Source organism: Glycine soja, chromosome 2 (genome assembly GCF_004193775.1).
Source record: "Glycine soja cultivar W05 chromosome 2, ASM419377v2, whole genome shotgun sequence".
In the NCBI taxonomy this organism is placed as follows: domain Eukaryota; kingdom Viridiplantae; phylum Streptophyta; class Magnoliopsida; order Fabales; family Fabaceae; genus Glycine; species Glycine soja.
This window is the reverse complement of record NC_041003.1, coordinates 44184815-44211347: the sequence shown is the minus strand read 5'-3', so window position 1 is coordinate 44211347 and position 26533 is coordinate 44184815. Positions and strand designations below refer to the sequence as shown.

General features: G+C 34.4%; 2 protein-coding genes and 1 pseudogene across 2 annotated transcripts; 1 reads left to right on the top strand and 2 right to left on the bottom strand.

Moving 5' to 3' along the window:
- On the bottom strand, nt 1–1744 carry LOC114371789 (annotated as a pseudogene).
- A 2087-nt stretch (nt 1745–3831) lies between these two features.
- LOC114396994 (protein LURP-one-related 7-like) lies at nt 3832–7456 on the bottom strand. Its single transcript, XM_028359140.1, has 4 exons — nt 7278–7456; nt 5575–5862; nt 5267–5479; nt 3832–4460 (listed from the first exon to the last, which is right to left on the bottom strand). Exons 2-4 carry the CDS (start codon nt 5821–5823, stop codon nt 4329–4331), a joined length of 594 nt encoding a protein of 197 aa, XP_028214941.1. The 5' UTR covers nt 5824–5862; nt 7278–7456; the 3' UTR covers nt 3832–4328.
- An 876-nt stretch (nt 7457–8332) lies between these two features.
- On the top strand, nt 8333–26365 carry LOC114396985 (E3 ubiquitin-protein ligase listerin). Its single transcript, XM_028359135.1, has 16 exons — nt 8333–8644; nt 8729–8849; nt 9234–9296; nt 11038–11115; nt 14562–14653; nt 15271–15373; nt 16765–16917; nt 17810–18462; nt 18552–19023; nt 19352–19881; nt 20587–21274; nt 21721–22402; nt 22669–23702; nt 23827–24285; nt 24931–25161; nt 25469–26365. Exons 1-16 carry the CDS (start codon nt 8589–8591, stop codon nt 25694–25696), a joined length of 5643 nt encoding a protein of 1880 aa, XP_028214936.1. The 5' UTR covers nt 8333–8588; the 3' UTR covers nt 25697–26365.
- The last annotated feature ends 168 nt before the right edge of the window (nt 26366–26533 follow it).

Below are 26533 nucleotides of genomic sequence, written 5' to 3'. Positions count from 1 at the left end.
TGATGAAGAGTTCACTCTATTGTTTATTGTTATTGCTACATATCAAACATTCACTCATGAAAAAGAAAAAACTATATATAGCCCTTACATATATGAATGATAAGTGTTGGCCCCGTCTTATTCACTTACTATGGCTATATCTCAATAAGAGACCTTAAGCCCAAGACTGGCGTTATCTTGTAGTTGTTATAATCGGCAGAGGAATTCAACTTAACCCATTCTTTCTTGCTTCTCTCTTTTCCAGTAACCAACACCATCATCAGCATATCAAAGAAGAGCTGTGTTCCAATAGGTTCATCATCTCTCTTCTCATTCTCCACCACCATGTCTATGATGATCACCTTCCCTTCTTTGCCTTTCCTCGTTATTGCCTCTTTGCATTTCTTCAATATATCCACACACTCCTCATCATTTCAGTCATGCAATATCCACTGATTGTCATTCAAAGTAACAGTGATCAGAAGAATGATCAAAGGGAAATAAAGTATCGAGTATTGACTTACATTCGATCATGTTAAGCTTGGTAGAATTGGCACATCATGTAATGTTATTAATCACAATTAATATATAATCAATACTCCACAAAAAGTCAAATTTGAGGAGATCTATAACTATTTTTTCTAAAATATGAGCAGAGATTTACCTGTCAAATAATCATATGCAACCTACTTTACGTACCCACTAAGTGAACTAGTACTAATTATTACAAGCCATATATAGACCACGTGGGAATGTGAATACTTGTCAATAGATGATAACTTAATTAATTGCATTTTGTGTTAGAATTAGTTGGTCTGATTTGGTATGACAGTTGCAGTCTTGCAGATATGTTGTTAGACTACTAGACAGTGCTAGCTTAGTGACCTATACATATAAAAATTATAATAAGTTATTTCATGTGATCAATGCTGATAAAATCGTTCACTTTTTTTCCAATTGATCAATTCTTTGCTTTAATTCTCTAAATTTTGACATCAGTCAATTATGAAATAGGTGTTAATGGTATAAATGTAAAATTGTACTATGAATTGTGAAATTGTTTTACCTTCAACAAAATGGCATCAGCTGGAGGAATTGCCTCAAACATGTCCCCTCCAACAAATTTAAGGTTCTCACTTCCTTGCAAGCCAGAAACAACATGTGGTAGATCAAACACAATGCAATCCAACTGAGGGAATGATTTAGCAATGGCTTTTGCCATGGTCCCTGTGCCTCCCCCAACATCAACCAATGACCCCAATCCCATGAACACCCCTTTACATTTCTCAATCACCAAACTAGTGACTAATCGAGCATCACTAGCCATGGCATCATTGAACAAGTTATTAAGTTTCGAATCAGCGCCGGCATAATCCCAAAACATCATCCCATGTGCTGTTTCAAATGGTGTAGGATCACCATTTTTGAACCAATTAGAAAATTGGTTCCATGGATTTGTCAAAATTGGATCAAGAATGGAATGCAAGAAAGGTGTCACACTCATTGGAAGCCAGAATGGATCATGATTGGCATCAAGCGATGGACGAAGTGAGTTTTGGATGGGTGGATTGGTAGTGAAACAACGAGGTTTGAGAGTGGCATGGGTTGGCCATAGTTGTGTATGATATCTGGTATGCCTAAGTCAACCACACATTTAAGGACATGGAGCTTATGAAGCTAAATATGTGATTCCATATGTGGGTTTGAGCTCTAAGTAGTTTGGCAGCATGGTCTTCATCAAGGGATTCCATAATTTGCTGCTTAAACTACTTGCTAGATTTGGAGTATTGGAACCTCACATTATTTGGATCTATTTATAAGCGAGATGTTTAAGTAGCGACTTTAAAAAATAGTTTGTGATCATGATTTCGGCCACAATGTGAATGTTTTTGCCTTTTTTGGAGAGTTTGGGACTCTGCAACTACAACATGACAATAATTGTGGCCACTTTTATCAATAATTTTCTACAATATCAAAACATGTGATCAAATTTGTAAGTAGTGCAATTTAAAACTTTACTCCAAAGTATTGCAAAATTATCTTTGTCAAAATAACTATATAGACGATGTCCCAGAGCTGTATAAAATTACTCCATTAAAATCAATTAGATCTTATGGGAGAGAATCTGAGTTTACAGAACACATCTTTTGAAAAAATGGGAGGAACTTTAAGTGTGTGTGGAAGTCTTACACAAATAATTAGTCTTATAGCTGAAGCTGACCAAAAGATCTAAGCATATAGATATAAAAATAGATCTTATATTTATTTGCTTGAAGGTAAGAGAGAGTAGCATAGTATATGATATATTATCTAATTTAAGTGGGTATTGTTATAACTAATTACTTCAAAATCTCATTATTTGCGTAAATGCATGTAAATATAATTGCATAGACTTTGAGAGTAACGGTACTATAAACTCAATTTCAATAGAAAATGATAAACCTCTACCGCATTTTAGGATGGAGGGGAGGAAATAGATAGAGAGAAGAAAGAAAATGTAAAGAGAGAAGTGATGGATACGATATATGATATGATAAAAAATTAATGTAGAGAGATATGGAGAAAAAAGTGAAGAAAATGAGTTACAAGCTAAGAGAGTTAAAATGTATGATAATCAGAACTCATCTCGATAGGAATATCAATCTTACCATCTGCAATATATAAAAGTAAAATGTAAAGACAGGCATGAAAGAATAAATTTGTTAATTAAAAAGGAAGATAGGCACAAAGGTGATATGCACCATGTGTTGCACAATGCAACTTGATCTGATCCTGTGCCTTCTTAATTATAAGCTTCGCGGGAGCCACAATCATAAATCATTGTCGTATGGTTGTTACGCTATTTGAACATTTACATATTTGTGAGGGTTCTATCTATGAATAATGTATTTGTCCATATGCATAAGAAATTTTTGTGAGGGTGATATGAATAATTCCTCTGAAGATATGAATTCTTGTTTCAGGTGAAGTACTTTTTTTTCTTAAACCAAAAAAATTACCGTAAAAAATCGACTAACTTTTTTTTTATGAGTGGAAGACGTATGTTAAAGTGATGAGTGGAAGACATTTATATACTACAATTATTTTTTGAGTGGAAGACATTTATATATATCCTTCTAAAAAAAGTATACATTTATATGTCTTTAATTAATTACAATTATTTTTTCTGAGCTTTTTAACGAGTGGAAGGCATATTAAAGTGACGACACTGAGCGGCCCTGCCATGAGTTATTTTCTTAGAAAAAGATCATGTTCAACACATTTCTGTTGAGTTTTTTTTATTGTAAAATATAAATCGTTAATAGTTAATATTTTATTAGTAGAGAGAATAAAATTTGCAACCTTTTCCCTTTTTTTTTCTTTTATCATCAAACCAACCTTATAATTCTTTGATATTCTAGTGAGTTTACTTTTACTATAGCGGATTTCTCTTTACTGAAAGAATTAATAATAATTGTATAATTGGTATATTCAGATTTTGTTTGCCTCTAGTCGCTGTTCTGTTTGGTTTTGTGGGAGTGAACAAATTTTCCTAAAGTCTTGGTGTTGAGATAGTTGGTTGTGAATTGTGATAGAAAAATTGATTCCTTATGGAGATATTCTTATGTGAGCACAACTAGGCGGGAGACTGTCTTCATAATCATCCTCTTCAGAGTCTTTTTTCTTTCTTTCAAAAGTGCAATTTACTCATACATCACATAATATTCTTATTGGTTGCTACCGTATCGATTTAACACTTCCACCATTAAAAACGTTAGGAATTAGTGTTTAAGCTTTAACACACACTTGTCCAACTAGGAGAGGTACTTGCTAATGCTACACTGGCTAAATTGCTAACAGTATGCATCTTGCTTCAACAAAACAACAAGAATTTTTTTCTGAATGGTCTGGGCAAAGCTCCCCGGAAATTTTAATTAACTAAATTCTGTCTAGCATCACACCAAACAAATTAATCGCTGAAGCTAATTTCAGCACAGATATTCTGTTTGACGAACCTTTAGTTCTCTACCTTTGGATCTTTATTCTAAATCTTGATTGCTACCTCAAAATCTATATCTATGTTTGAATACATCAAAGCACCTTGCTGGAGAAGTTGAATACATAATGGCTATATGCCACATGAATGGTGAGAATGAAGATTGCTGAAATAAGTATAATGACAAATGTTTCATGAGTTGCTTAGTGCCATAACAATGAATTGCTTGTAAGGAGCAATGCCTCATTTCCTCCCCCTAATAGTCAGTGAAAGAATGTTACGAGCAAAATAAATCTGTGTATGAGTGAGACAGAAAGATCATAGATCAAAATCTTTTTCTCTTCTTGCAGTTGCATGCCGTGGGTTAATGATACTATTTTCTTCCACTCAAAAATATCACAAACAAAGCCACAATAAGAGCATGGTCAATAGTCCCAGGAAAGATTGTGAGGCGAAATTTACCCCTACTGACATGTATTTGGTGGAGCTTGTACATCAGGCTACTCTGCACAAAAGTATGAATCAGTATCAATCTTTATTATCCCTTGGAATGTAATGCACTTTCTAGTTTCTACATGGTAAATTTGTAATATTCTAGAGTATAAATTTTTCTCTCTATCTAATCGTGTTTCATAGGATACACAACTTTTTAATTTACAAAGTTGCTTCCTCTCTTCTCCATGTTCCAGATGCATCATACAATATGATTATAGAACGATGTATAAGACCACTTCTCTGTCATAATATACAAATCTCAGCTTTAAAATCACGACCATACTCTTATCAAATCATGCCAGTAGTTTAATTTATACACAGTAATTCTTCTGCATCACTTTCATGTCTTCAATCTTAAGAAGACATATCTATCTAATGTAATAACATTTGGAAACTGAAGACAGTTTCTTGGGCTTTAATAGTTGTAACTTATCATTCAACATATTTCCAATTGTACATGGATGAGTAGTAACTACGACGATCAAGAAGAATATCATTAGATTATGATATTTGTACTAGTAGAACAAGATGGAGTAAATTTCCATGTAACACTTAATAGTTAATTTATGGCATAAGTTTATAAATTATATCTGGGAACTAAACATGTCTAAGTGCTTCTTTGGCTGCATATCATAATCAATTCCTCTCACTTTGACACATATTCTAATGTAAGATTTAATGATTAATGATGAGATTAATTTGACCATACATCTCAATTACGTTTAATGGCTCAAAATTAATTCTATCAAAATCAATTTTATCCAACTTTAAAATATATAGACTCTAAGTCACTTAAATAAAACCTGAATTCAGTACCTGTGCCACCAAATCAACATGTTTATATATGCAACATGATCTCTTGAAAGGGGAACCCTTCACTTTCAAATCACAACATTCATCATTGGACCTCTCAGCCTCGAAAAGTACCTCTAACTCAACTCTAGTAATTGTTTTGAGGGTCCTCTGCACACTAAACACCAGTTCCTTGTTCTCCTCACTATTTCCCTTATAGCATTTCCAAGACCCATTCTATCAAAAGAAAAAAGAAATTCATATTTTAAAAAGATGTCAAATTTTATTTTTTATTAATAAAAAAGAAAGAAATTAAGATAAGAGTGACAGACATGATAGCGGTAGATGGAGAAGAGGGTATTGCCTGAGGCATCGAGCAAGAGTTTCTTGTCCTTGGGAAGGGGCAATGAGTTAGGATTGGGTGGGTGGCGGTTCACCCTGAAGACTATGTTACCAGACTCATCTGTGAACGCTAGAACGCCACGTGAGACTCCGGCATGTTTTTTGGAACCAAACAGATCAATTGGGATCTCCCAATTCCCTGACCCTGGATATGACAACTCTGAGGTTGCCAATTCCATCTTTGCTTTGTTTAGTCTTTCTCTCTCAGCCACCCACCACTACCTGTACAAAATTATTAAAAATAAAAATCAAGGCAAGGCATTTTAGGAGATTCATCTTTTACTTACATGTATCATAAAAGATTAAATAAAAAAATGACAAGGGTTGTGGAGAATGGAATCAGATGATGTTCCAGCCAGCAGCTGCACCAGAACCAAGAGTAAGACTCATAGGGCATATACACTTTGAAGGACAATGTGCAAGAAAATATGGTTATCCGTCATCTTTGGAAACTTTTAGGAACTCTAAAATTTATCAATACAATTCATTGAATCAGCCAAATCATTAATATAGACTTCCTTTTTGGATTGGAGATATACATCCAACATATTATGCACCATCTATTGTACAGCCATGTGTATGATGTCCAACATCTTACATTCAATGAAAAGCACGAAGAAATTATTACTATTATCATTGAATTCAGCTTCAAACAGATTCACCACACTTCACGTTCTACGACAGAAAGTAGCACCACACGATTCAAGAGAACAAAAAAAAAACAATATCTCTCTCTATTTGCACTTTAAGCATGCTTGTATTCAATATGAATCATCTATGATTGGATAATCGATAGAGGGAAAAATCTGCCAACTTAAAGAGGATTTGGACAAGATGCATCAAAAGAGAATATAGAATACACTAAAATAATTGCACTTAAGCATGTTACATATTCTCATGAACTAGCACAAAAGTTAATCCAAAATTATTAACTCAGTGGTGGGACCCTTCCTGCCTAGCCTTGAACTACAATCTCAGTATCAACATACTGCAAATGACAAAACAATACAGCATTATGACATTACAATTTGATCACAAAGTAAAATTGCCAATCTATTCCAAGATGCAAACATGCCTCTTAGCACAAAACTCCCTTGAAACAAACACATGGGCTTTGTTTGACAAGTCATTTCAGCTAGTTTCTAACTTTTTCTACTAGCTGAGAAACTAGTTTAATTGTTCAGTAAACAAGCTTTTTTAAGTAGCTTCTAGCATTTTTTTGAAACGCGAACTTCTAGCTTTTTATATTTTATTCTTTTTTTATCTTTAAAATATTTATTCAATTTCCTTATTATCCATTTTAAATATATCATTTTACATTTTTCAACTATTTTGACAGTTAATTTTACCGATCACTTGTATGATTTAATAAGCTAACTTAAAGCTTCAAGCTATCAACTAATTTTTCAGTTAGTTTTGCTTAATATAGCCATGGAATGTAAGACATCGTTAATTCAAACAGCAGAAGCAGTACCACTCCTTTATTAATTATGAACACCAAATTGGATTTGAGACCTAACCGATACTATAGTATAATTTATTATAAATAACATAAAATAGAACAACAAATAGAACTTTCTGTCACCACACACCAATATCCAGAACAAGGGGACACAGAATTGGGAATACATACGGCAAAGGGGAGAGAGTCTTCGGATGAAGGAGGAAGATCAGGCCCGTGCTTCCGGCAAAACCACCGAATCCGACGGCGGAGATTGCGAGACAGCGGGGAAGAAAATTCGACAAGACTAAGACGAAGTTGAATTCTCTCGGTCCCTACTGCGAGCAATGATGAAAACGAGTTTATAATTCTGCAACTAATTTTTCACAAATATAATGTCTTAAAATCAAATATTAAAAACTCATGTTTGGATTGATTAAAATTAAAGAATAATTAGACTATAATTTTTTTCACAGTTATAATATTTTAAAAATAAAAATATAAAAATGGTTAAATATTTTTTTCATACAATATACTTTCTTTTTGGTTTTAGTTCTTATTAAATTATTATTTTTTCAAATTCATCCTTATTATTTTATTTTAGTGTAAATAATATATATCTATTTTTTCATTTTAGTTTTTTTTATAATATTTTCTTCATTTTAAATTAGTCTCTTGAAAAATATTTTATAAAGATCAATAACAAACTATCTAATATGTATTATAAGAATATTTTTATTTTACTAAACAAAACAAATTTTAAAAATATCATTTATTTTTTGGATTAATTAAATTTTTAATCCTTCAACTTCTTTATATTCTAACCTTAAATCTCTCAAAATTTATTTGACCATTGTTCATTTTTGGACTAAAAATAATTAAAGGACTAAAAGTAGATAAAAATAAATTGAGCGACTAAAAATCTCACCAAAAAATTAATGCAGTAGTAAAATTTGTTAAAAAAAACTTTTAAAGAACTAAAAAATTGAATCTAAAAGAATTAATGGACTAAAAATTTAATTAATCCAATTTTTTATGAAAATCAAAACTTGAGAGAAACGATATATTACATCTGGATAAAAAAAATATTTCAACATATAAAAAAATTATCACTTCACTTATTCACCGAGTAAAAAAAAAAAGTCTTAAAAATCTTCTTATCTTAGCTTATTTAATTTAAAAGTAAATAGCCAAATTTAATTAATAATTATATTTATAAGGGTTAGTGAGACAAAGCAAACCACGCCTCATGAAACACTTCATTACTTGTCTGTAAGCAAAATCAAAAGTGCAAATCATAAACTCGTCTTTGACATTTCTCGCTATTGTTTGTTTCTCCCACCATCGCCTAAGTACCTATATATTTATTCAGCAGCAGAAAAAATCATTCGCCAAACAAACGCCCCGGTGACTCTGTTAGTATATATATTTCTTCGTTTCCCTAGCACAGAGAGCACCGCTTCATAGGAGGAATTTTCTTAGGCATTAGAACGAAGAATAATAATGGGAAGGCAGAAAGGGGAAAGCGCGAGAAGCAAGTCACGTCCTTCCAGTAGCAGGTTTGTTTCAATCCCTAATTTCAATTTTCAACGTCGTTTCTGACTTTGTGTTTGTATTATCGATTTTTTCCTTCTAAATTGCAGTCTCGCCGCCTCGCTCTTGTCGTCCGGCTCCGGCGCTGCCGCCGTCGGATTCGGTGGTTTTGTCGGTAGCTCGCGCCTCGATCCTCTTCCTTCTTCATCCGAGGACTCTCTTCCTTTTGTTGTATGTGTTTCCAGTTCTATGCAGCTGTTTTTATTTTGGAGATTGGTGTGGTGACAAAGAGTTATGTTTTATGCTCAATTTTGTGTTACTTATGATTTATAATTAATATAGAGTATTAATTAGATTTAATTTTGTGTTCATAATTAACATGCTGGAGTGGTACTGTACTGCAGCTGTGAGTTACATTTGCTGCTTCAATATACTGAGTTTGAATTAACCGTGTCTCTCATTCAATGTGTTTGTTTTATGGGAGTTTTATACTGAGAGGCTTATTTGCAGCTTGGAATTGTGTTAGTATAGCTGACTGGACTGTCAGTGTTGCTTTGTGGACAGTTTTTCCGTGCCTTATCATAATGTCGTCATGTTGATTTTTCGGATATGCAGGATGTTGATAGCGAAATTGCGGTTCACTTAAAGAGGTTAGGGAGGAAGGATCCCACTACTAAGGTAATTTTGGATTAACTTCTGTGCTAGTTTATGAGAATATGAATATCTAACATGCTCAATTGCGACTAGTTATGGTATTCTATGGGTCTCTTTAGATGCATTTTGTTCAATTCCTCTTTATGTTTGCCTGTTTATCAATTAGCCAATCATAGATGATGAATATTGGATACAAGCATGCTTAAATGTTTTTTTTTTTTATCAGCAAAAATATAATATATTGATATAAGTACCAGAGGTACTAAAAAAGTACAGAGGTAGAGACAAAGTCATGGTTCCAAATAAAACTAAAGCAGTTTGAAAAGGAACCATAGCATGGCTACAAAATACAAGGATCTGGTACAGCTCCTAATAAGAGCCACTGAAACCTAAAACAAAAAACCTTCTCTGATGTGAGTTGACCATTGATTAAAAGGAAGCTTGAAATCTTTGTCCAAGTTTGAGAGCCATGTCCACACTAAAAACACTGCATCATCAACAAGCTTGCTACCATTAAAGGATTCATTGGAGAAAATAATTCTGTTTCTCATCTTCCAAATAGACCAAACAACAGCCATCCACCAAGATTGCCACCTTCCTCTTCTTATACCTTCCACTTGCACAAAGGAGTGTTGGAGAAAATGCTGAATCGGATTAGATGGGAACACACTAGTGATATTCAACCATGATGTAGTCTCCCACCAAATAGGCTGAATCTTTGAGCAGTAGAAAAAAAGATGGGAAGCCTCCTCCTCCATTCCTCCACAAAAAGGGCATGATGCATCCGTGAGTTGCAATTGCTTAAATGTAAATACAGAGTCATGTCATTTTGTGTTTTTGTTCTGTTTAATCATGGTGATGCTACTTCCTGTGTTAGAACACAAAGCTTGTGAGTTTGCTTGAAGCTAAATGGTAATTGTGTCTTGGTTCCATGCATTGAATGTAAGATGTTGGATGTCATCATGGACATGGTTGTACAATAGATAGTGCATAACACGTGATATGTTTGATGTATGTCTAATTGTCCAGCAGTGTTGTTAAATAGCCACTATAGTGCTATTGCGATGTTGAATTCCTTGGATCCACAATTCCAACTCCGTCAGCTATTGAGGCCACTATGGGTGTTGGGGTTGTGGCATACATCCTACATCCTTGTCATCTCCAGCGAGTCTCTGGCCAATTGAACTTTTAAGTTAATATTATGCCAGTTTTTATTTATTTATTTGTATATGCACACAACTTAATTTTCTATGCATATATAATTGATATATATATCGTACATTTCAGCTGATATATATCATCCTGCTTCCTTTTTCCTATGACACTATCTGCTATATGATGTAGCGAATTATTGGCTGTATACCATTTCCCGCAATCTGCAATTGATAACACTGTCCATTTGTTGGGATTTGTGTTGTTATTTTCCTTTTCAGTGTTTGTTTGGTCATGCTCATGCACCAGTATTTGCTTGGCTGTTTAATGCTGAAGTGGATATTTAGACATAATCTAAATAGGTTGGAAGCCAGTTTCTGGCTGTTCGATTTGTGACTTTCACCTGTAGTCTGTGCCTATCATGATGAGTCCATTCATTTATTATTTCCTGTATTTTGTTCTCCATAACTGAAGTATGTCTAATTTGGATGTAATTGTTCAATGATCACAACAATTTTGGCTGGTGATAAATCTATTTTCATGTCTGTGTGTGTGTGTGTGTGTGTAAGCTCATTGGCTTCTTATTTACCCTGTGTATTTATTTTTTTTACAGCTTAAGGCATTGGCAGCTTTATCTATGCTGCTTCAAGAGAAGTCTGCAAAAGAAATTGTTCTAATAGTTCCTCAATGGGTATGCAAATTTCATGTCTTCTTCATATTATATTACTTGTTTGTCTCTGTATTCCCTGCATCAGTTCTCTTACCTTTAATATGAAGAATATCTATGTTGAATGGTGAACAGATTGTTCTTTTCCATGGTGATTTTTCCCTCATAGAATAAAAGAATTTTCATTCTCCCCAATGGTCCGACAGTTTGTTATTAATAACTACGTCAGATTTTTTAAAAATCATAATTACCATTTATTGAAAACTGTTATGGAAGCGAAATTGAGAAAAGAGACAGGAATACAACAGGATGAGAGCGAAAAGATATGTGTCTGTGTGTGTCACTTTTTTTTTTCCATAAACATATTGAAGTGGGAGGGAATTGAAAGGGACAGGACACTATATTTCACATTACACTGTTAGGTATACTAATCAATGGAAGCCACTTATTTATTACATATATAGCTAGACTGAGATAGACATTGTTTTTACGGATATTTCATTTTCTGGTCTGTGTCATGAATCTTATGATGTGGATTCCTTTCTGGTATGATATTATGATAATATTGGGGAAAGAAGGCAGTAGCAGTCAATGCAGCCTAGTTTACCTGATTAGAGTTTTATTTTGTTTCCTTTATAGGCTTGATTTTATTCAGTAGAATCCTGATTGATTTGGGTCCCATAATTTTGGATCTCTTTCCTTTGTTAGTCAAGACTTGAGATCCTATCACCTGTTATCTATTTCCCTTGTTATCAGCCGTCTATAAAAAGGATGTCAGTATTCAGTAAAGGGCATCAATTATTCTCTCAATTTGGTTAGCCATAGAAAGGGCCCATCTACTTCTCCCGATTCACTATAAGATTGCAAGAAGGATCCTTCCACATCCAGACCTGGGACTAGGTCCTATGTTAAGGCTCATAACCCATTAGTGAATAGGATAAATACAAATAAACATGCTTTAGAGAGGTTACGTTATGTGAATAAAATGATGCCACCGTGTTCTGTCAAAAGCCAATTCTTCAAGTAAGCTATTTAGATTTAAATCCTTTATAATTGACCTTGTTCTACCTCTAATGATTGGGTTATCATTTATTTGATCAACTTTTCTAATTGAGGCTTCTATTGATCTTCTCACACGTCCAAATCATCATTTCCTCAATAGATGCCACTCTTTTTCTATAATACATTCTTTACCAATCTTATCTTTTTTGTATGCTGCGTACAGTTGGGACTTGGCTATAGCACATAAGCCAAGTACATCATGGACACCCTAGGGTGTGTAATTGAGATGTGTCTACCCTTTTCTTTCAAGTTCTATTCTTGTTCCAATACATTTTCTCCTTTACAAATAAATCTAGAAGGTTATACTTTCGAAGACTGAAAACCTTTGATACTTTTCTCCCTAAAGTTGTTCGTCCTTCTTATTTCCCATTGTTTCAGAGTTTTAAAAAATTGCATGTATTTCTTTTCTTTAGATTGAATGAATATAAGGGGTAGGTAGAGAGATAGGAAAGTCTTAGAATTTTGGGTTTCAGCCTAACTCAACTGTTAAGCTTCTTGGCAAGCATTCCAAGTCGTGCAAAAAGTATAAAATGGAAGTTCAAATATCGTATCCACAGGGACTCATGTAATACTCGACAAAATAGTAACGTTCACTAACTATGGCTATCAGAACAACAATGAATTTAATTGAAATGCAAAAATGTAAATAGCAAAAACAAATTAACAAAAAAACTGTTTTTATCATTTTTACTAACACTTGGAATGCGGTAAAAATTTGCAAAACAACAAAGAACAAAAGAGTTGGGATTGATTTCACTAAACCACATCCTCTTGCAAACAAAGGTTACTTCTCTAGTTCAAAGTCCAACTATTATCATTAACTCATAAAAATACTCAAATCCCGATCCCTCGGATAGAAAGAATCTAAGCCCCTTGACCAAACTATTAATCCCTTGACTAGTCTAACCAAGTGATTTGCTTTAAGAACAAGGGTTACAAAATGACTAACAAGCTTTGTTCTATCCCTAGGCATAAAACCCATTAGGTGTTCCTCTCCATTTCTAAGTTCAAAAGCATTTCCCAATGACAATTCAAACCTTCAAGCAAAGGGTGATCAAGCCAAAACAAGCATTAATGCATAGAAGAGAACACTTGATAATGAACAATAAACATAGATTAATAATCAAAATGTAAACATTAGGATGGGCTCAGTTACATCAACCCCAAAATGGGTAAATCTAACTACATAACTACAAGAAGAAAAGAAGAAAATAGATGAAAGAGATGATGAAAAATGGCAAGAGAGAGCTTCCCCGCTGCAACCTAAAACCCTAGATAGTTCTCCTAACCAAATCTTTCTTCAATTCGCATCCTTGGAACTTAAATATGGCCAAACACACTGCACTCTCGTTTATGCATAATCGTCTGCGCACTTAGCCTAGCATGTTGCGCTAAGCTTGCATGCAAAAGCAGCACTGGATTAAGTGACTGCAGGCTTAGCCCAACATGTCGCATTGAGCCCATATCCTCATTGTGAAAACAATGAGCTTAGCGAGTATTGACTCGCTGAGCGCTTTCAAGAACTTCCAATTGGCCTCTTTTCTTCTAGATGCTTGCCACGTGTCCTTCCTTGTTGTGTTTCTCGTGCTTAGCGCGTACAGGCACGCTGAGCGAGCTACTCCAACTTCAAAATCTTCAATTCTTCTTTTCCTACAATAAAACATTAAAAGCTAATAAAATTTCTTAGAAGTTAAAGACACTAAACTTACTCCTAATTAATAGTTATATTAGCATAAAAGTGATTAAAACAAAGTTCTAAGTAATGAAAAATGTAAGATAAATGCTAAGATATGTAAGCACATAAAGCATTTATAACCCTACAAAAGGGTTGTCCCTCACTTGTTTACTCACTACTTTGGTCTTATCACTAGTTGATGTGGGATTAAACCACCACCCTTGAGATTGCAATTAAGGCTGCCCCCAAACAGTAGTGAAAATGTGAAAATTAGAGACAATTCAGTAATAGAGAGAGGTCATAGGAGGGAGACTTTTGCAAATGTTCATGCTATTACTCAATAGGGATTTTTGCAGGCCTCTTCAATAATAATCTAAGGATCCTTCTATGTTTATTTGGATACCATTACATGATGGTGAAAACACATAATTAATTGCAAAGTTCATAGGCCATGCAACTCTCTAGACATAACAAACTAACAATAACAACAACAGACAACAGTACTATAACATGTGAAAAAAATAAATAGACCTCCAATTTTAGTATGTACAAATAACAAGTTGGGACTTGGGACATTGCAGCAGGTGTTGCACTTCCATTTATTTTGTGATGATCGTGCATCTTTGTTATCTGGTGGATATGTGATCCCCTTTATAATTTTATAAATTCACTAATGACAATCTTTGAAGATACTTATTTAATGTATTTGATTATTTAAATTGTTCTTATGCAGGCTTTTGAGTATAAAAGGCTGTTGCTGGACTACAATAGGGAGGTTAGGCGGGCCACTCATGATACCATGACTGCTCTCGTTACTTCTATTGGGTTAGAACTTTTCTGAGGGGCATTTATATGTGCTTCTTGCTTTCTCCACTGTATAATTTAATATTTGAAGATGAAATTTGAAAATGTGCTGCTTTATTTTCTTTTAACATTTATGCATCTTATCTGACAATATCATGCTAAATGCTAATGCCTTAAATGGTTGGGGATATTGTTTTCTTTTGTAGCATGTTTACTCTTCATACTAGTTTAAATTCTGCCATTTCAATTATCTGATTGGTTATAACTTCTAATTTACTTGCATCAATAGCTTATGGAGAAGCCAAGCATCTTCTTGACAATGGTCTCAACATTTTAGACTACCAAATGATAACAACAAAAGCCTTTTTTCTGGTTCCTACTATGTGGGGACTTCTTAATTTACCTATTATGCATAAAAAAAGTTATTTTAATTAGTGTACAGTGTACCTGTCTGCTGTAAAATGCATTTCTTCTAGTTTCTAACATCTATGTTTTCTTGAATTAAGATTAAATATAGTTATTTACTCTTGTAATTGGTCCAAACTCTGATCCTTCCCTGAAGTTTGGATCTGTTGGAGTCAACTTAATTCCCGCAGTCTGAGATTTATAATTGATTTCCCTTCCCACACCCTTCTCAGGAGAGATTTAGCTCCTCATTTGAAGATTTTGATGGGACCATGGTGGTTTGCTCAATTTGATCCAGTTTCTGAAGTTTCTCAGGCTGCAAAAAGGTCTTTGCAGGTTTGTTACATTGATTATTATTACAATTGTGTTCTTAATTGCTTCTTTCGTGTTGGTGGAAAAGGTTAGCTTAAAGTATTGTATATTTTTTAATAATTGAATGCTTCATTCACACATATATTTTCAACCTGTGAGGAACACAAATGATCTGTCTGGAAGCTTATTGCAATATTCTGTGTAGAAGATACATGACTTGCCATTGTTTCATATCTACAAGTATCTGCTTTAACTTATAATAGTTTTCTTATGGTCCATAAAGGAAATTTTTTTTATGGAATTTGTAATTTAGTATTAAAAAGAGTCAGTTCATTGAGACTTTTAGTTAATTGATAAATTTGTAGATATAGTTCTTCAAATATATTAGTCGTGTGACAAGACCAAGATGCTATTATTAGTCTTATAGCATATCTTAGAGGTCTTAGTGGTTTCCTTTCTTGTTCTTTGAATATGTTTTTCTTGTGAGCTGGGATGTAAGTTAAATATTGTGGCAAAAGTTTTTTAGATAGTAGTGTCAGATCCTAGCTTGTATAGTTGTATATGGTCTTAACACTTGAGTAGTCTTCTTATTAACGCATAAGAAATTTATGATTCCTATTTTGGCATTTAGTGTTGGAACTGAGTTGCAGTGGTCCTAGATTTATGCTATATGTGATTTATTAGGCGTGCAACAAGTCCAATTAAAATCAAGCCTAGCTTCAATTGGGTATTTTGAGCTATTGTATCAGTGTGATGTCAGGATAAGGATGATCCATCTGAAAATTTCTTTTCTTTATTTCAGTGTAAATATAAGCTCAGAAACTGATAAGGAGTTGTCCTAAGTTACTTTGAATAAAATGTTCTATGTAATCTGTGTTGAATTGATTATCATGGGCAATATTTCTTGAAGTCTTGAGTATATGTTTTTCCTATGCAGACCCTTGTGTCCAACACATGCTTGCATGTCACATGTTGAAAAATGACCCCCCAACTTTGTTGGAAAACTTTTACGAAAGGACACAATGAGATTTAGCAATTTGAAAGTAGGTTTTATACTTTTTCTGATCCTTTTCCACTAACTAATGCTTTTGTTATACTACCAGCCTATGCTTAAAATACAGTGATAATTTACATGAAGGTATTAATATGCTTAAATTGAAAACTGAATTATGTTAGACTTTTTTTTAAAGTATCTTTAAAATGTACATGGGTGTGAGAATGCATGCCTTTTTTATTATAGGTATGTTGTGTTTAGTTTCATTACCATGTTCAATTCATTAACATGTAATTTTTTAGGGTATATGGACTACCTATGTATATTCTGCACAACAGATTTTAAGCTTGTACTTGCACAGTTTTATTACCAAATTTGTGCAATATGTTATTTGTTTGAATCCTTTGTCTGATTGTGACAGGCAGCCTTTCCGGCACAGGATAAGAGACTCGATGCTTTGATTTTATGCACAACAGAGATATTTATGTATTTAGAAGAAAACCTAAAGCTCACACCACAAAATTTGTCTGACAAAGCTGTAGCTACAGATGAGTTGGAAGAGATATATCAACAGGTATATAGTGAGAATCACTTTAACTTACTTGGAAATCAAAGTCTAGGATTTATTGATTTGCACTGGATCTCCTTTTTTATTTGAGTAAGAAATGTAGTCTATATGGTAAACTATAATGGGTGGATGTCTTTTGCTATCACAAATACTACATAAACGTTTTTTTAGTTCTTTAATGATGAAAGGATTTAAAAATTATGGTAGAGACCTTTCTACAGGTTTATATAGCTATTTTGCTTCATGGTATGGCTGGCAGTGGATAAATAATTACAAACTGATTTTATGCAGATAGCTATTTTGAAGTTTTTGATATAATCATATAATTTTTTGCTCAAATGTGTCAAACTATCTTGGTGGCATGGAAGGAGAAACGAATTTACCAGAACAGAGGAAGAAATTACCTGACTTTTCATTAAACTGGAATTATTATATTTGCATAAGGTTGTTCATTATACTTTCAAATAATTTTGTGAATAATATCCTATCTAGAAAACATGTGATTGCGATAAAAGACCATGATTCTGACCCTGTCTCACCAAAGTGAGTTAGAAGGAATATTGGGACTGCTAGTTATAAAAAAAACTGTAAGATTGTGAAATTGTGATCCTGCAACCTTGTGTGAGATTATCCTGCTAGTTATGAATCACTTCTAGTTTGTATGCCTACCCATTGTCTTGGCTAAATAGTACCTGATTTTATAGCTGCATGTATATAATTTAATTTTTATCCGTTATTCTCACCCTTTTTAATCTTGGCTAAATCTAATCTTCAATCCAAGTGCCCTTTTCTAGTTAGAGTTTAAAGATTCAGTGTTTGACATATTTGAGGGTTTCAAATTTTCCTTTTGGACCATTCATTTTCTACTTGAAGTTTCATCTCCATTTTGATCTTATAGGTGATATCATCAACATTGTTAGCATTGGCCACACTTCTTGATGTTTTAATTTGCTTACAACAAGATCAACCGGGTTTTGAGAGCATAACTTCTGAACCTAAACATGCTTCGAAGGCTAGGGTGGCCGCTGTTTCTTTTGCTGAAAAGCTGTTCAAAGATCATAAATACTTTCTAGACTTCTTGAGGTCACAAAGGCCTACCATCCGATCAGCTACTTATAGTGTATTGAAGAGCTTAATTAAAAATGTTCCACAGGCTATTAATGATGGAAATATGAAAACCGTTGCTGGTGCAATTCTTGGTGCTTTCAATGAGAAGGATCCAACTTGCCATCCCTCAATGTGGGATCTAATAATACTTTTCTCTAGAAAATTCCCAGATGGTTGGTCTTCCTTAAACATTCAGAAAAGCATACTGAATCCATTTTGGAATTTTCTTAGGAATGGTTGCTTTGGTTCCCAGCAGGTTTCATATCCAGCTTTGGTTTTGTTCTTAGACAATGTGCCACCTAAATCTGTTGGAGGGGATAAGTTTTTTCTTGAATTTTTCAAGAACTTGTGGTCGGGAAGGAGAATTTCTCTATCTGCAGATAGACTAGCATTTTTGCAGGCACTGAAAGAATGTTTTCTTTGGTCATTGAAAAATGCTTCGAGGTACACAATTTTCCTTTTAATTCTTGCTGCATTTTGAGGAACTATTTACTCCTTATCCCTTTTTTTTACCTGTCTTCTGCTTGTATCAGATATAATGATGGAGACTCAATCAGGCATTTCCAAGTCACTCTTATTGATAATGTCCTTGTAAAGCTTTTATGGAAGGATTTCCTTACAGCTGGAATCCCGAAAGCTAATGACATAATAAACTCGGGAAAAGCAACAGATACATCTGAGGAAAATGTTTCTCATAACAAGAAAGTGGATATGGTTGATACAAAGTATCCAATGCCCTATTTGCAAGAGTTGGGAAAGTGCTTTGTTGAAATCCTTTTGGGCATTTATGTATTGGATAGCGATGTTCTATCTGTTTTTATTGAGGAACTTGAGGATAATTGCATGGGTGCCCTTCAGCAAGCAGCTAATGTAGACATTGTTGAACGAATCATTTTGTTCATGTTATTGCTGGAGAAACATGCTGTGCTGAAAGGTGCAGTTTGGCCGTTGACCTATATTGTGGGACCAATGTTGGCAAAGTCTTTCTCAGTCATTAGATCTTCTGTAAGTTAATATTTCTACAAACTTGGTTGACACTTTAATCTATCTTTTGTTTTGTAATTTTGTGATTTCAAAATTGGTTGGATAATGAGAAGTTTGGTATTGACACATCACTTCAAGAAGATATTTATTTTATGGAGCGATTAAAAAATGAAACAGCAATTTTTGGGGATCAGTTATGATGTCACCACTGTTGATTTGGCCTGTTAAAAAATAGGTGTTAGAGCTGCATAGGTTTATGGTATTGTTAAATTTAATAATTTTCAAATGATTAGTTTAAAAGGAAATGATATTTTTTATCATGTTTTTCCAACCCTATTTTCAATATCAGGATTCACCAGATGCTGTGAGACTTCTGTCAGTTGCTGTTTCAATATTTGGACCACGGATGATTATCCAAGAAGTATTGATTAAAAACAGAGAGAACTATGCTAGTCAGCTTTCATATGATGGAGATAATGTGGGGGAAGCTGAAGATTTTATGCAAATATTCAAGAATGTGTTTGTTCCTTGGTGCCTGCAGTCAAATAGTTGCTCCACTAGTGCTCGGCTAGATTTGTTGTTGGCTCTGCTGGATGATGAGTATTTCTCAGAACAATGGTCTTTCATCGTCAACTATGTGATTGGCCAAAGTCATTCTGAGCTCCAACCAGGGTTACTGGATGCTGACCATGCATCAACATTGGCCACGCTCCTGGAAAAAGCAAGGGATGATAGAATGAAGAGGAAGGTGAAAGACGATTCCAGTCATAGAATGGGCTGTAATGCTAAAGATTGGCATCATGAATATCTCGAATCATCTGCTATTGCTGTTTCTCGATCTCTGCCCCCTTTTAGCACTTCTCATGTGCAGTTTATATGGTATGTTAATTCAAATTTTTCATGGCTAGATGATTTAATGTCTTGCATTATTTATAAATTCTCCTGTTTATAACTAAACATGTCAATAACATGATTGTTGCATTCTTCTCTTTTTTTGGTTTTAAATCCAAAGTTCATATTATTGGTCCCTGAATTATGTAGGAATTTTTAAATAGGTCCTTGTACTTTAAAAGATTGTGATTGGGTCTCTGGGCTAGGGTTCTGTCAAAGTTAGAAAGAATACTCTTGATACCTATTTAAATGTAGAGATAAGAGACCTATTTGAAAATTCCCAAATACTTCAGGAACCTGCTGAATATTAAACTAGTGACTTAGTCTCTGAACTATTTGGGAATTTTCAAACCTACTTTTTCTTAATATTTATTAACAAGAAAAATGCTAATTCAGACAGTCTATTTTAAACATCATCATGACTATGAACCTGCAGATAACTATGCAAGATATAGTAGGAAAGTGGATATTTTATGTAGTTTATGATGTCTGAAAGTTGAGATGGATAATATGCACCTGAAGCTGCTAAGGCTTATGGTAAAAAAGGCATATGTAGCTGGTAAGGAAGAGTACTATATATGAAGTTGAATAGATATATACTTAATATTAATTTGAACCCTGTCCCAGAGAAATACAAGATTGATGACTTGAGTTGAGTAGTCTTCACTCTGATCTTGCGCTTTTTACCTGCAGCTCTCTTCTTGGTGGTTTAACAGAAGGAAGATCGTCTTTTCTGTCCAGAAATGCATTGATTCTCATATATGAGGAGATTTTCAGGAAGTTAGTCAGTTTTGTTCAGGTCTCACCTTTCTTTTGGGTACAGAATGCTGCTTCTATGTTAAGCAATGATGCAAAGATCTGTGTAGAATTTGATAGTTCTCTCAACATTGTTGAGATAGCTCAATTTGCTCTTAAGATACTTGATGGTAGTTTCTTTAGCCTGAAGACTCTTGATGGGGAAAGTGGACTTGTATCTGGAATTTTATCTGCAATTTTTGTCATTGAATGGGAGTATAATTTAAGCAAGGCTCTGGATGATTCACTTGATGACAATTCAATGACAAAAACCAAGGCCAGGCTAACATTCGGTGAACATGTGTGTGCTTTCCGTAACAAGATAAATGTTCAATTTTTGAAAAGCCTTTCCTTAGATAGCCGCAAGAGATTATCGAATATCTTAATTCAGTCAATAAGATTTTCAATATTTGCCGAAGACAGACTTATTAATGATGAAATTGCATCATTATGCTGTACATGGGTGCTTGAAGTTCTTGAGTGCTTCTGTGTGGATGAAAATGAAGAACAAAGTCTGCTACATTATCTGCTTAGTAAGGATGAATTGTGGCCTGTGTTTGTTGTTCTAAATTTTAGCTTGACAAAGGTATTGACACATTTGATTATTTGTCTCTATTGTGTGTTTATCTTTTATTTTTGAATATGTACTATTGTTTACAAAGTAGAATGAATAGTCAGAGTTATTTATTTTTCCATGCATATTGGAAACATATGTATTGTAAAACTGCATCAATGTGGATATAGCTAATTGAGTTATAGTAGGCTTCACCAAGAAACAAACCAGAATAGCAAATAAGACTCCTGTTGAGTTTATTGGCTCTCAGAGTACAGTCAGAACTCTTGCTATTTCTAATTTCAGTATTTATTTTGTGAATGCTCAAAACAAATCTTAATGCCTTCAAACAATGTATATGTACTAATAAAGCTAGTTATCGCTTGCTTCTTGGAAATATGACATGTAGTTAAATCTTCTGCCTAATATATAGAGAAAATTATGTGCTACTTTTAACCACCAGTTTATACCAAATGCAGGCTTCAGGACACCAGAAATTTGTAGCTTTAATTGACAAGCTAATCTCAAAAATTGGGATTGATAGGGTTATTGCTGCTTGTGGAATGCCTAATTTATCTTTGCTTGAAAAAAGTCAAGAGGTTGCATCTTCTGCTTGGTTAGCTGCTGAAATCTTGTGCACGTGGAGATGGCCAGGAAGTAGTGCTGTGTCATCTTTCTTACCTTCATTGAGTGCTTATGCCAAGGGAAGTAATTCTCCCCAGGAAAGCCTCTTAGATGAAACATTAAGCATCTTGCTTGATGGTTCCCTGGTTTATGGAGGCAGTGGCACAAAGAGTTCGGTTAGTATGTGGCCAGTTCCAGCTGATGAAGTTGATGGTGTTGAAGAACCATTCTTAAGAGCACTTGTTTCCTTTCTGTCTGCTTTGTTCAAAGAGAAAATATGGAGGCCGGAGAAGGCATTGAATCTGATAGAACTTCTTGTGAATAAACTCTTTCTTGGTGAAGCTGTTAATACTAATTGTCTTAAGATTCTACCTTTGCTTATAAATGTACTTTTAGAACCATTGTATGGGTATGCAGAGCCTGGTACAGGTGTTCATCATTGTTCTTTAGAAGAAAGATTTGTGCAAAATACTATGATAGACTGGCTGGAGAGGGCCGTAAGTCTTCCACCTTTGGTCACATGGAAAACAGGAGAAGGTAAATTTCTCTTTCTTCAGATCAAAACACAAAATGCTAATTCACCGGTTCGTCTTGAATAGACATTTTTATCATTAGGGGAAGAAATTTCCCTAAAATTCTGTAATTCTTTGTGTATGATTGTGTATATGGGCATGTGCTTTTTCTGATAGTGCTAATTGTTCACTTTGTTTAAATGCAACTGTTACAGTGAATAATTCTCATCCTAAAAGAAACTTGCCATGAGTAGCGTATGGTATTAATGAAATTACTCATGACTTTTGTAGACATGGAAGATTGGCTCCAGTTGGTGATTGCCTGTTATCCTTTCAGCACGATAGGTGGTCCACAGGCATTAAAGCCAGCGAGAAGTACTAGTTCTGATGAGCGGAAACTTCTTTATAAATTATTCCTGAAGCAAAGGCATGTTTCTGGTGGATCTGCTATGTTTAACCAGCTTACAGTGGTGCCGATGCTTCTATCAAAACTTATGATTGTTTCGGTAGGTTATTGCTGGAATGAATTCAGTGAAGAAGATTGGGACTTTCTGTTGTCTAACCTAAGGTGTTGGATTCAATCAGCAGTTGTTATGATGGAGGATGTAGCTGAAAATATAAATGGTCTTGTTGATAGTTCATCTGATAATTTAAATATGATGTGTCAGAAAATTGAGAAAATTATTTTGATTTCAGATCCTTTTCCCATAAAGATTGCTGAAAATGCCCTTCTGTCTTTCTTACTTCTCCTTAAGCACTGTAAACTTCAACAAGATGAAGAGAGAGATAATTTGAATACATTTAAATCAGAAAAATTGGATTCTGTTAAAGATCGGATTCTAGAGGGTGTCCTTCGCCTACTATTTTGTACTGGTGTATCTGAGGCTATTGCAAGTGCATGCTACAAAGAAGCTGCCTCAGTTATTGCATCATCACGGGTTGAATATACACACTTCTGGGATTTGGTAGCTTCTGGAGTTGTTAATTCTTCATCACAAGCTAGAGATAAAGCAGTGAAATCAGTTGAATTTTGGGGACTAAGGAAAGGGTCTATTAGCTCTTTGTATGCTATACTTTTTACTTCCAAGCCAATTCCTTCATTGCAGTTTGCAGCATATTTTGTTCTTTCAAATGAGCCTGTTTTAAGCATTGCTGTCCTTGAAGATAATGCTTGTAACTCAAACATATATGCTGCTAGTGAAGAGGATATCAGCCGTCTTGACTTGCCAATAGAAGAAAAAGTCCATCTGAAAGAGGAAATATCTTTCATGGTAGAAAGGGCACCTTATGAGGTTCTTGAAATGGACTTGCTTGCAGACCAACGAGTAAGAATGCTTTATATGGGAATGAAGTTGAACTATGCTTCATAAACATTGTTTTTAATGTTTATTTATCCATTTGCTTTGTCGTTTCATTGAGGGTACTAATGATCTGGAAAAACTATTGTAGGTAAATCTCTTCCTTGCATGGTCTTTGTTGATATCACATCTACAGTCATTACCTTCATCATCATCTCAAAGGGAGAGACTGATCCAGTACATACAAGACTCTGCTACTCCAGTTATTTTGGATTGCCTTTTTCAGCATATTCCTGTAGAGATTTCCACAGTTCAGAGTCTAAAGAAAAAAGATGCAGAGCTTTCTGGTGGCTTATCAGAAGCTTCAAGTGCTGCAACCCGTGCCACCACAACTGGTTCACTCTTGTTTTCTGTGGAATCTCTTTGGCCTGTTGAATTGGGGAAAATTTCATCTCTTGCTGGAGCAATATATGGTTTGATGCTCCAGGTTCTTCCAGCCTATGTACGTGGCTGGTTTAGTGACTTGCGTGATCGTAACACTTCAGCTGTTATTGAATCCTTTACAAGGACTTGTTGCAGCCCTCCTCTCATTGCAAATGAATTGTCTCAGGTATGATGTAGTTTCTTCTCCACCATAAGTAGTTTGTTGTTTGATAAATATTTTTTTGAAATACCAGAATCTGATTTCTAAGTGTGGAAACATTTTAACCTAGAGTTGCATGATCACTACATATTTCTTGAAGAGTAGAAATTAATTAAATGTTTTTCTGTGATAATCATGTTCATGTCTTTCTTTCCATACCAAGTTATATTAATATAAAATATAAATGCAAATCAATTCATGTTCTAAACATTAACCCTTGATTGTAAGTAGTATATGTACAATTCTTATGATTCTACTGCCCCATCAAGGGTGGCATTTAGAAGGACTATAAAGGAAGTTAATTGGGTTAAGATTCAGAACTTAAATGCTTTATCTGTAAATTCTTATTTAGTATTTCAGAGTGCAACTGCCAATTAGATTTTGTGCTGTAACAGTTACGTAGAATCCGTGTCTTAGGTACAGAGGATCTGTTTTTGAGTGAATCAGATCTAAATGGTCTATCTGAAGTTCTGAACACTTGTTTGATCCAAGTAGCCAGCCGACCTAGTGGGAAAAAGGCTTTGGTTGTTCTTTTTGTTGTTGTAGCATGCAATTAGTTGATATATGAATAGCCTAGTTCTAATATATATCTGCATATCATCTCAAATGCAGATTAAGAAATCTGACTTTCGTGATGAGAATTTCTCAGTTAGTGTAAGCAAATCAGCAAATGAGATTGTTGCTACTTATACCAAGGATGAAACGGGAATGGATCTAGTCATTCGTCTCCCTGCATCTTATCCACTAAGGCCTGTAGATGTTGATTGTACAAGGAGCCTTGGGATTAGTGAGACCAAGCAACGGAAATGGTTGATGTCAATGATGCTATTTGTTCGTAATCAGGTAATTTGTTATGAATTTTGTTCAGTCTTACATTTTTTAGTTGGCTTCTGCTGCCGAGTTTTGCAAAATGCCTATAATTAACTGTGTGGAGGCAAAATTCAGATATAAATTACTCGTGTGCGTTGCGTGATTTATTAACATATAGCAGGGTGAAAAGTTCTTTCATGTGATTGACTACTTTTTAGTTTATACCAGTATTACTGATGCTATACACCTCTGAAATTCAGTGGACAATGGATCAATGTGAGAATTAATAATTATCAGAGCAGGTTTGCTTAAAGTTAACAATCCTTTTCTGGTCCTGCAGAATGGAGCTTTAGCAGAAGCTATAGGAATTTGGAAGCGCAATTTTGATAAAGAATTTGAAGGTGTTGAGGAGTGCCCAATCTGTTACAGTGTAATCCACACCACAAACCACGGTCTTCCTCGGCTTGCTTGCAAGACATGCAAACATAAATTTCATTCTGCTTGCCTTTATAAATGGTTTTCAACTTCTCACAAATCATCCTGCCCATTGTGTCAATCTCCATTCTAAGGTTACACCTGGAGTGATGAATTTTACCAATTTTGCTTGCTGGTGATATCTTGAACTGAAAGTAGTGGATGAAGAGAACGTCTCGACGTATGAGAATCAACGCTAATCTCCAGCATTGAGAATCAATGCTGATTAAGGCAGGGATGACTTACAAACTACAACTGGTTAACGAAACAAACATGATTTCCAGATTCTTTTCTCCACTAAGATTCATTTTAAGCATATAGCTTTCAACTCCTTGAAATTGAAGAGGAAGGTGAACAATGGTTTTGCGGTAACAACATGGGTGTATCATATTTTCCTCTCTTGAGAGGTGGATCCGATTCCTTTAGCTTGACAAATTTATCCTCTCTAATTAGATTTTTTTCCCCATGGTTGTCATAATTATTGTTTTGCAGTGTTTTTGTTCTGTTAAGAGGTTAGTTCTTATCAAAGGAGGTTATCAGAATCAGAGTGGCTTGTACATCTAGATTATTTATATTGGCCATGGAATCACTCGAGCTAAGGAGCATGATTTGCCTAAGTAAGAGTAATTGTTCATCTAGAAACTATATCTTTATTAGCCATGAGAACATTAAAGAGCAGTATGCTCCACGAAATGCGTACTATGCGTTGTCCACACGTTTGATTTTTGGTCAGCAAAATTTACTAATCGACCATTGATTTGCATGTTGCTGTTTTTTTAGGTTAAAAGCATTTTACTCATTTCATTCTTATTTATAAGATTTAATTTATAATGTTCCTTGTATCAATTATTTTTAAACTAAAAATATTTCTAATTTAAAGAAGAGAGAATGTAATGACAATAATGAGAAGAGAGAAGAGTATTATTTGCAA

What these genes read in the sequence shown, in the direction of transcription:
- LOC114396994 (XM_028359140.1), bottom strand. Translation starts at nt 5,823, where the DNA reads ATGGAATTGGCAACCTCAGAGTTGTCATATCCAGGGTCAGGGAATTGG. An exon ending in TCTCCATCTACCGCTATCAT is followed by an intron (nt 5,480 to 5,574) that starts GTCTGTCACTCT and finishes TTCTTTTGATAG; the next exon opens with AATGGGTCTTGGAAATGCTA. An exon ending in ATGTTGATTTGGTGGCACAG is followed by an intron (nt 4,461 to 5,266) that starts GTACTGAATTCA and finishes ACTTTTGTGCAG; the next exon opens with AGTAGCCTGATGTACAAGCT.
- LOC114396985 (XM_028359135.1), top strand. Translation starts at nt 8,589, where the DNA reads ATGGGAAGGCAGAAAGGGGAAAGCGCGAGAAGCAAGTCACGTCCTTCC. An exon ending in CTGCAAAAAGGTCTTTGCAG is followed by an intron (nt 15,374 to 16,764) that starts GTTTGTTACATT and finishes TGATTGTGACAG; the next exon opens with GCAGCCTTTCCGGCACAGGA. An exon ending in TGCTATTTGTTCGTAATCAG is followed by an intron (nt 25,162 to 25,468) that starts GTAATTTGTTAT and finishes CTGGTCCTGCAG; the next exon opens with AATGGAGCTTTAGCAGAAGC.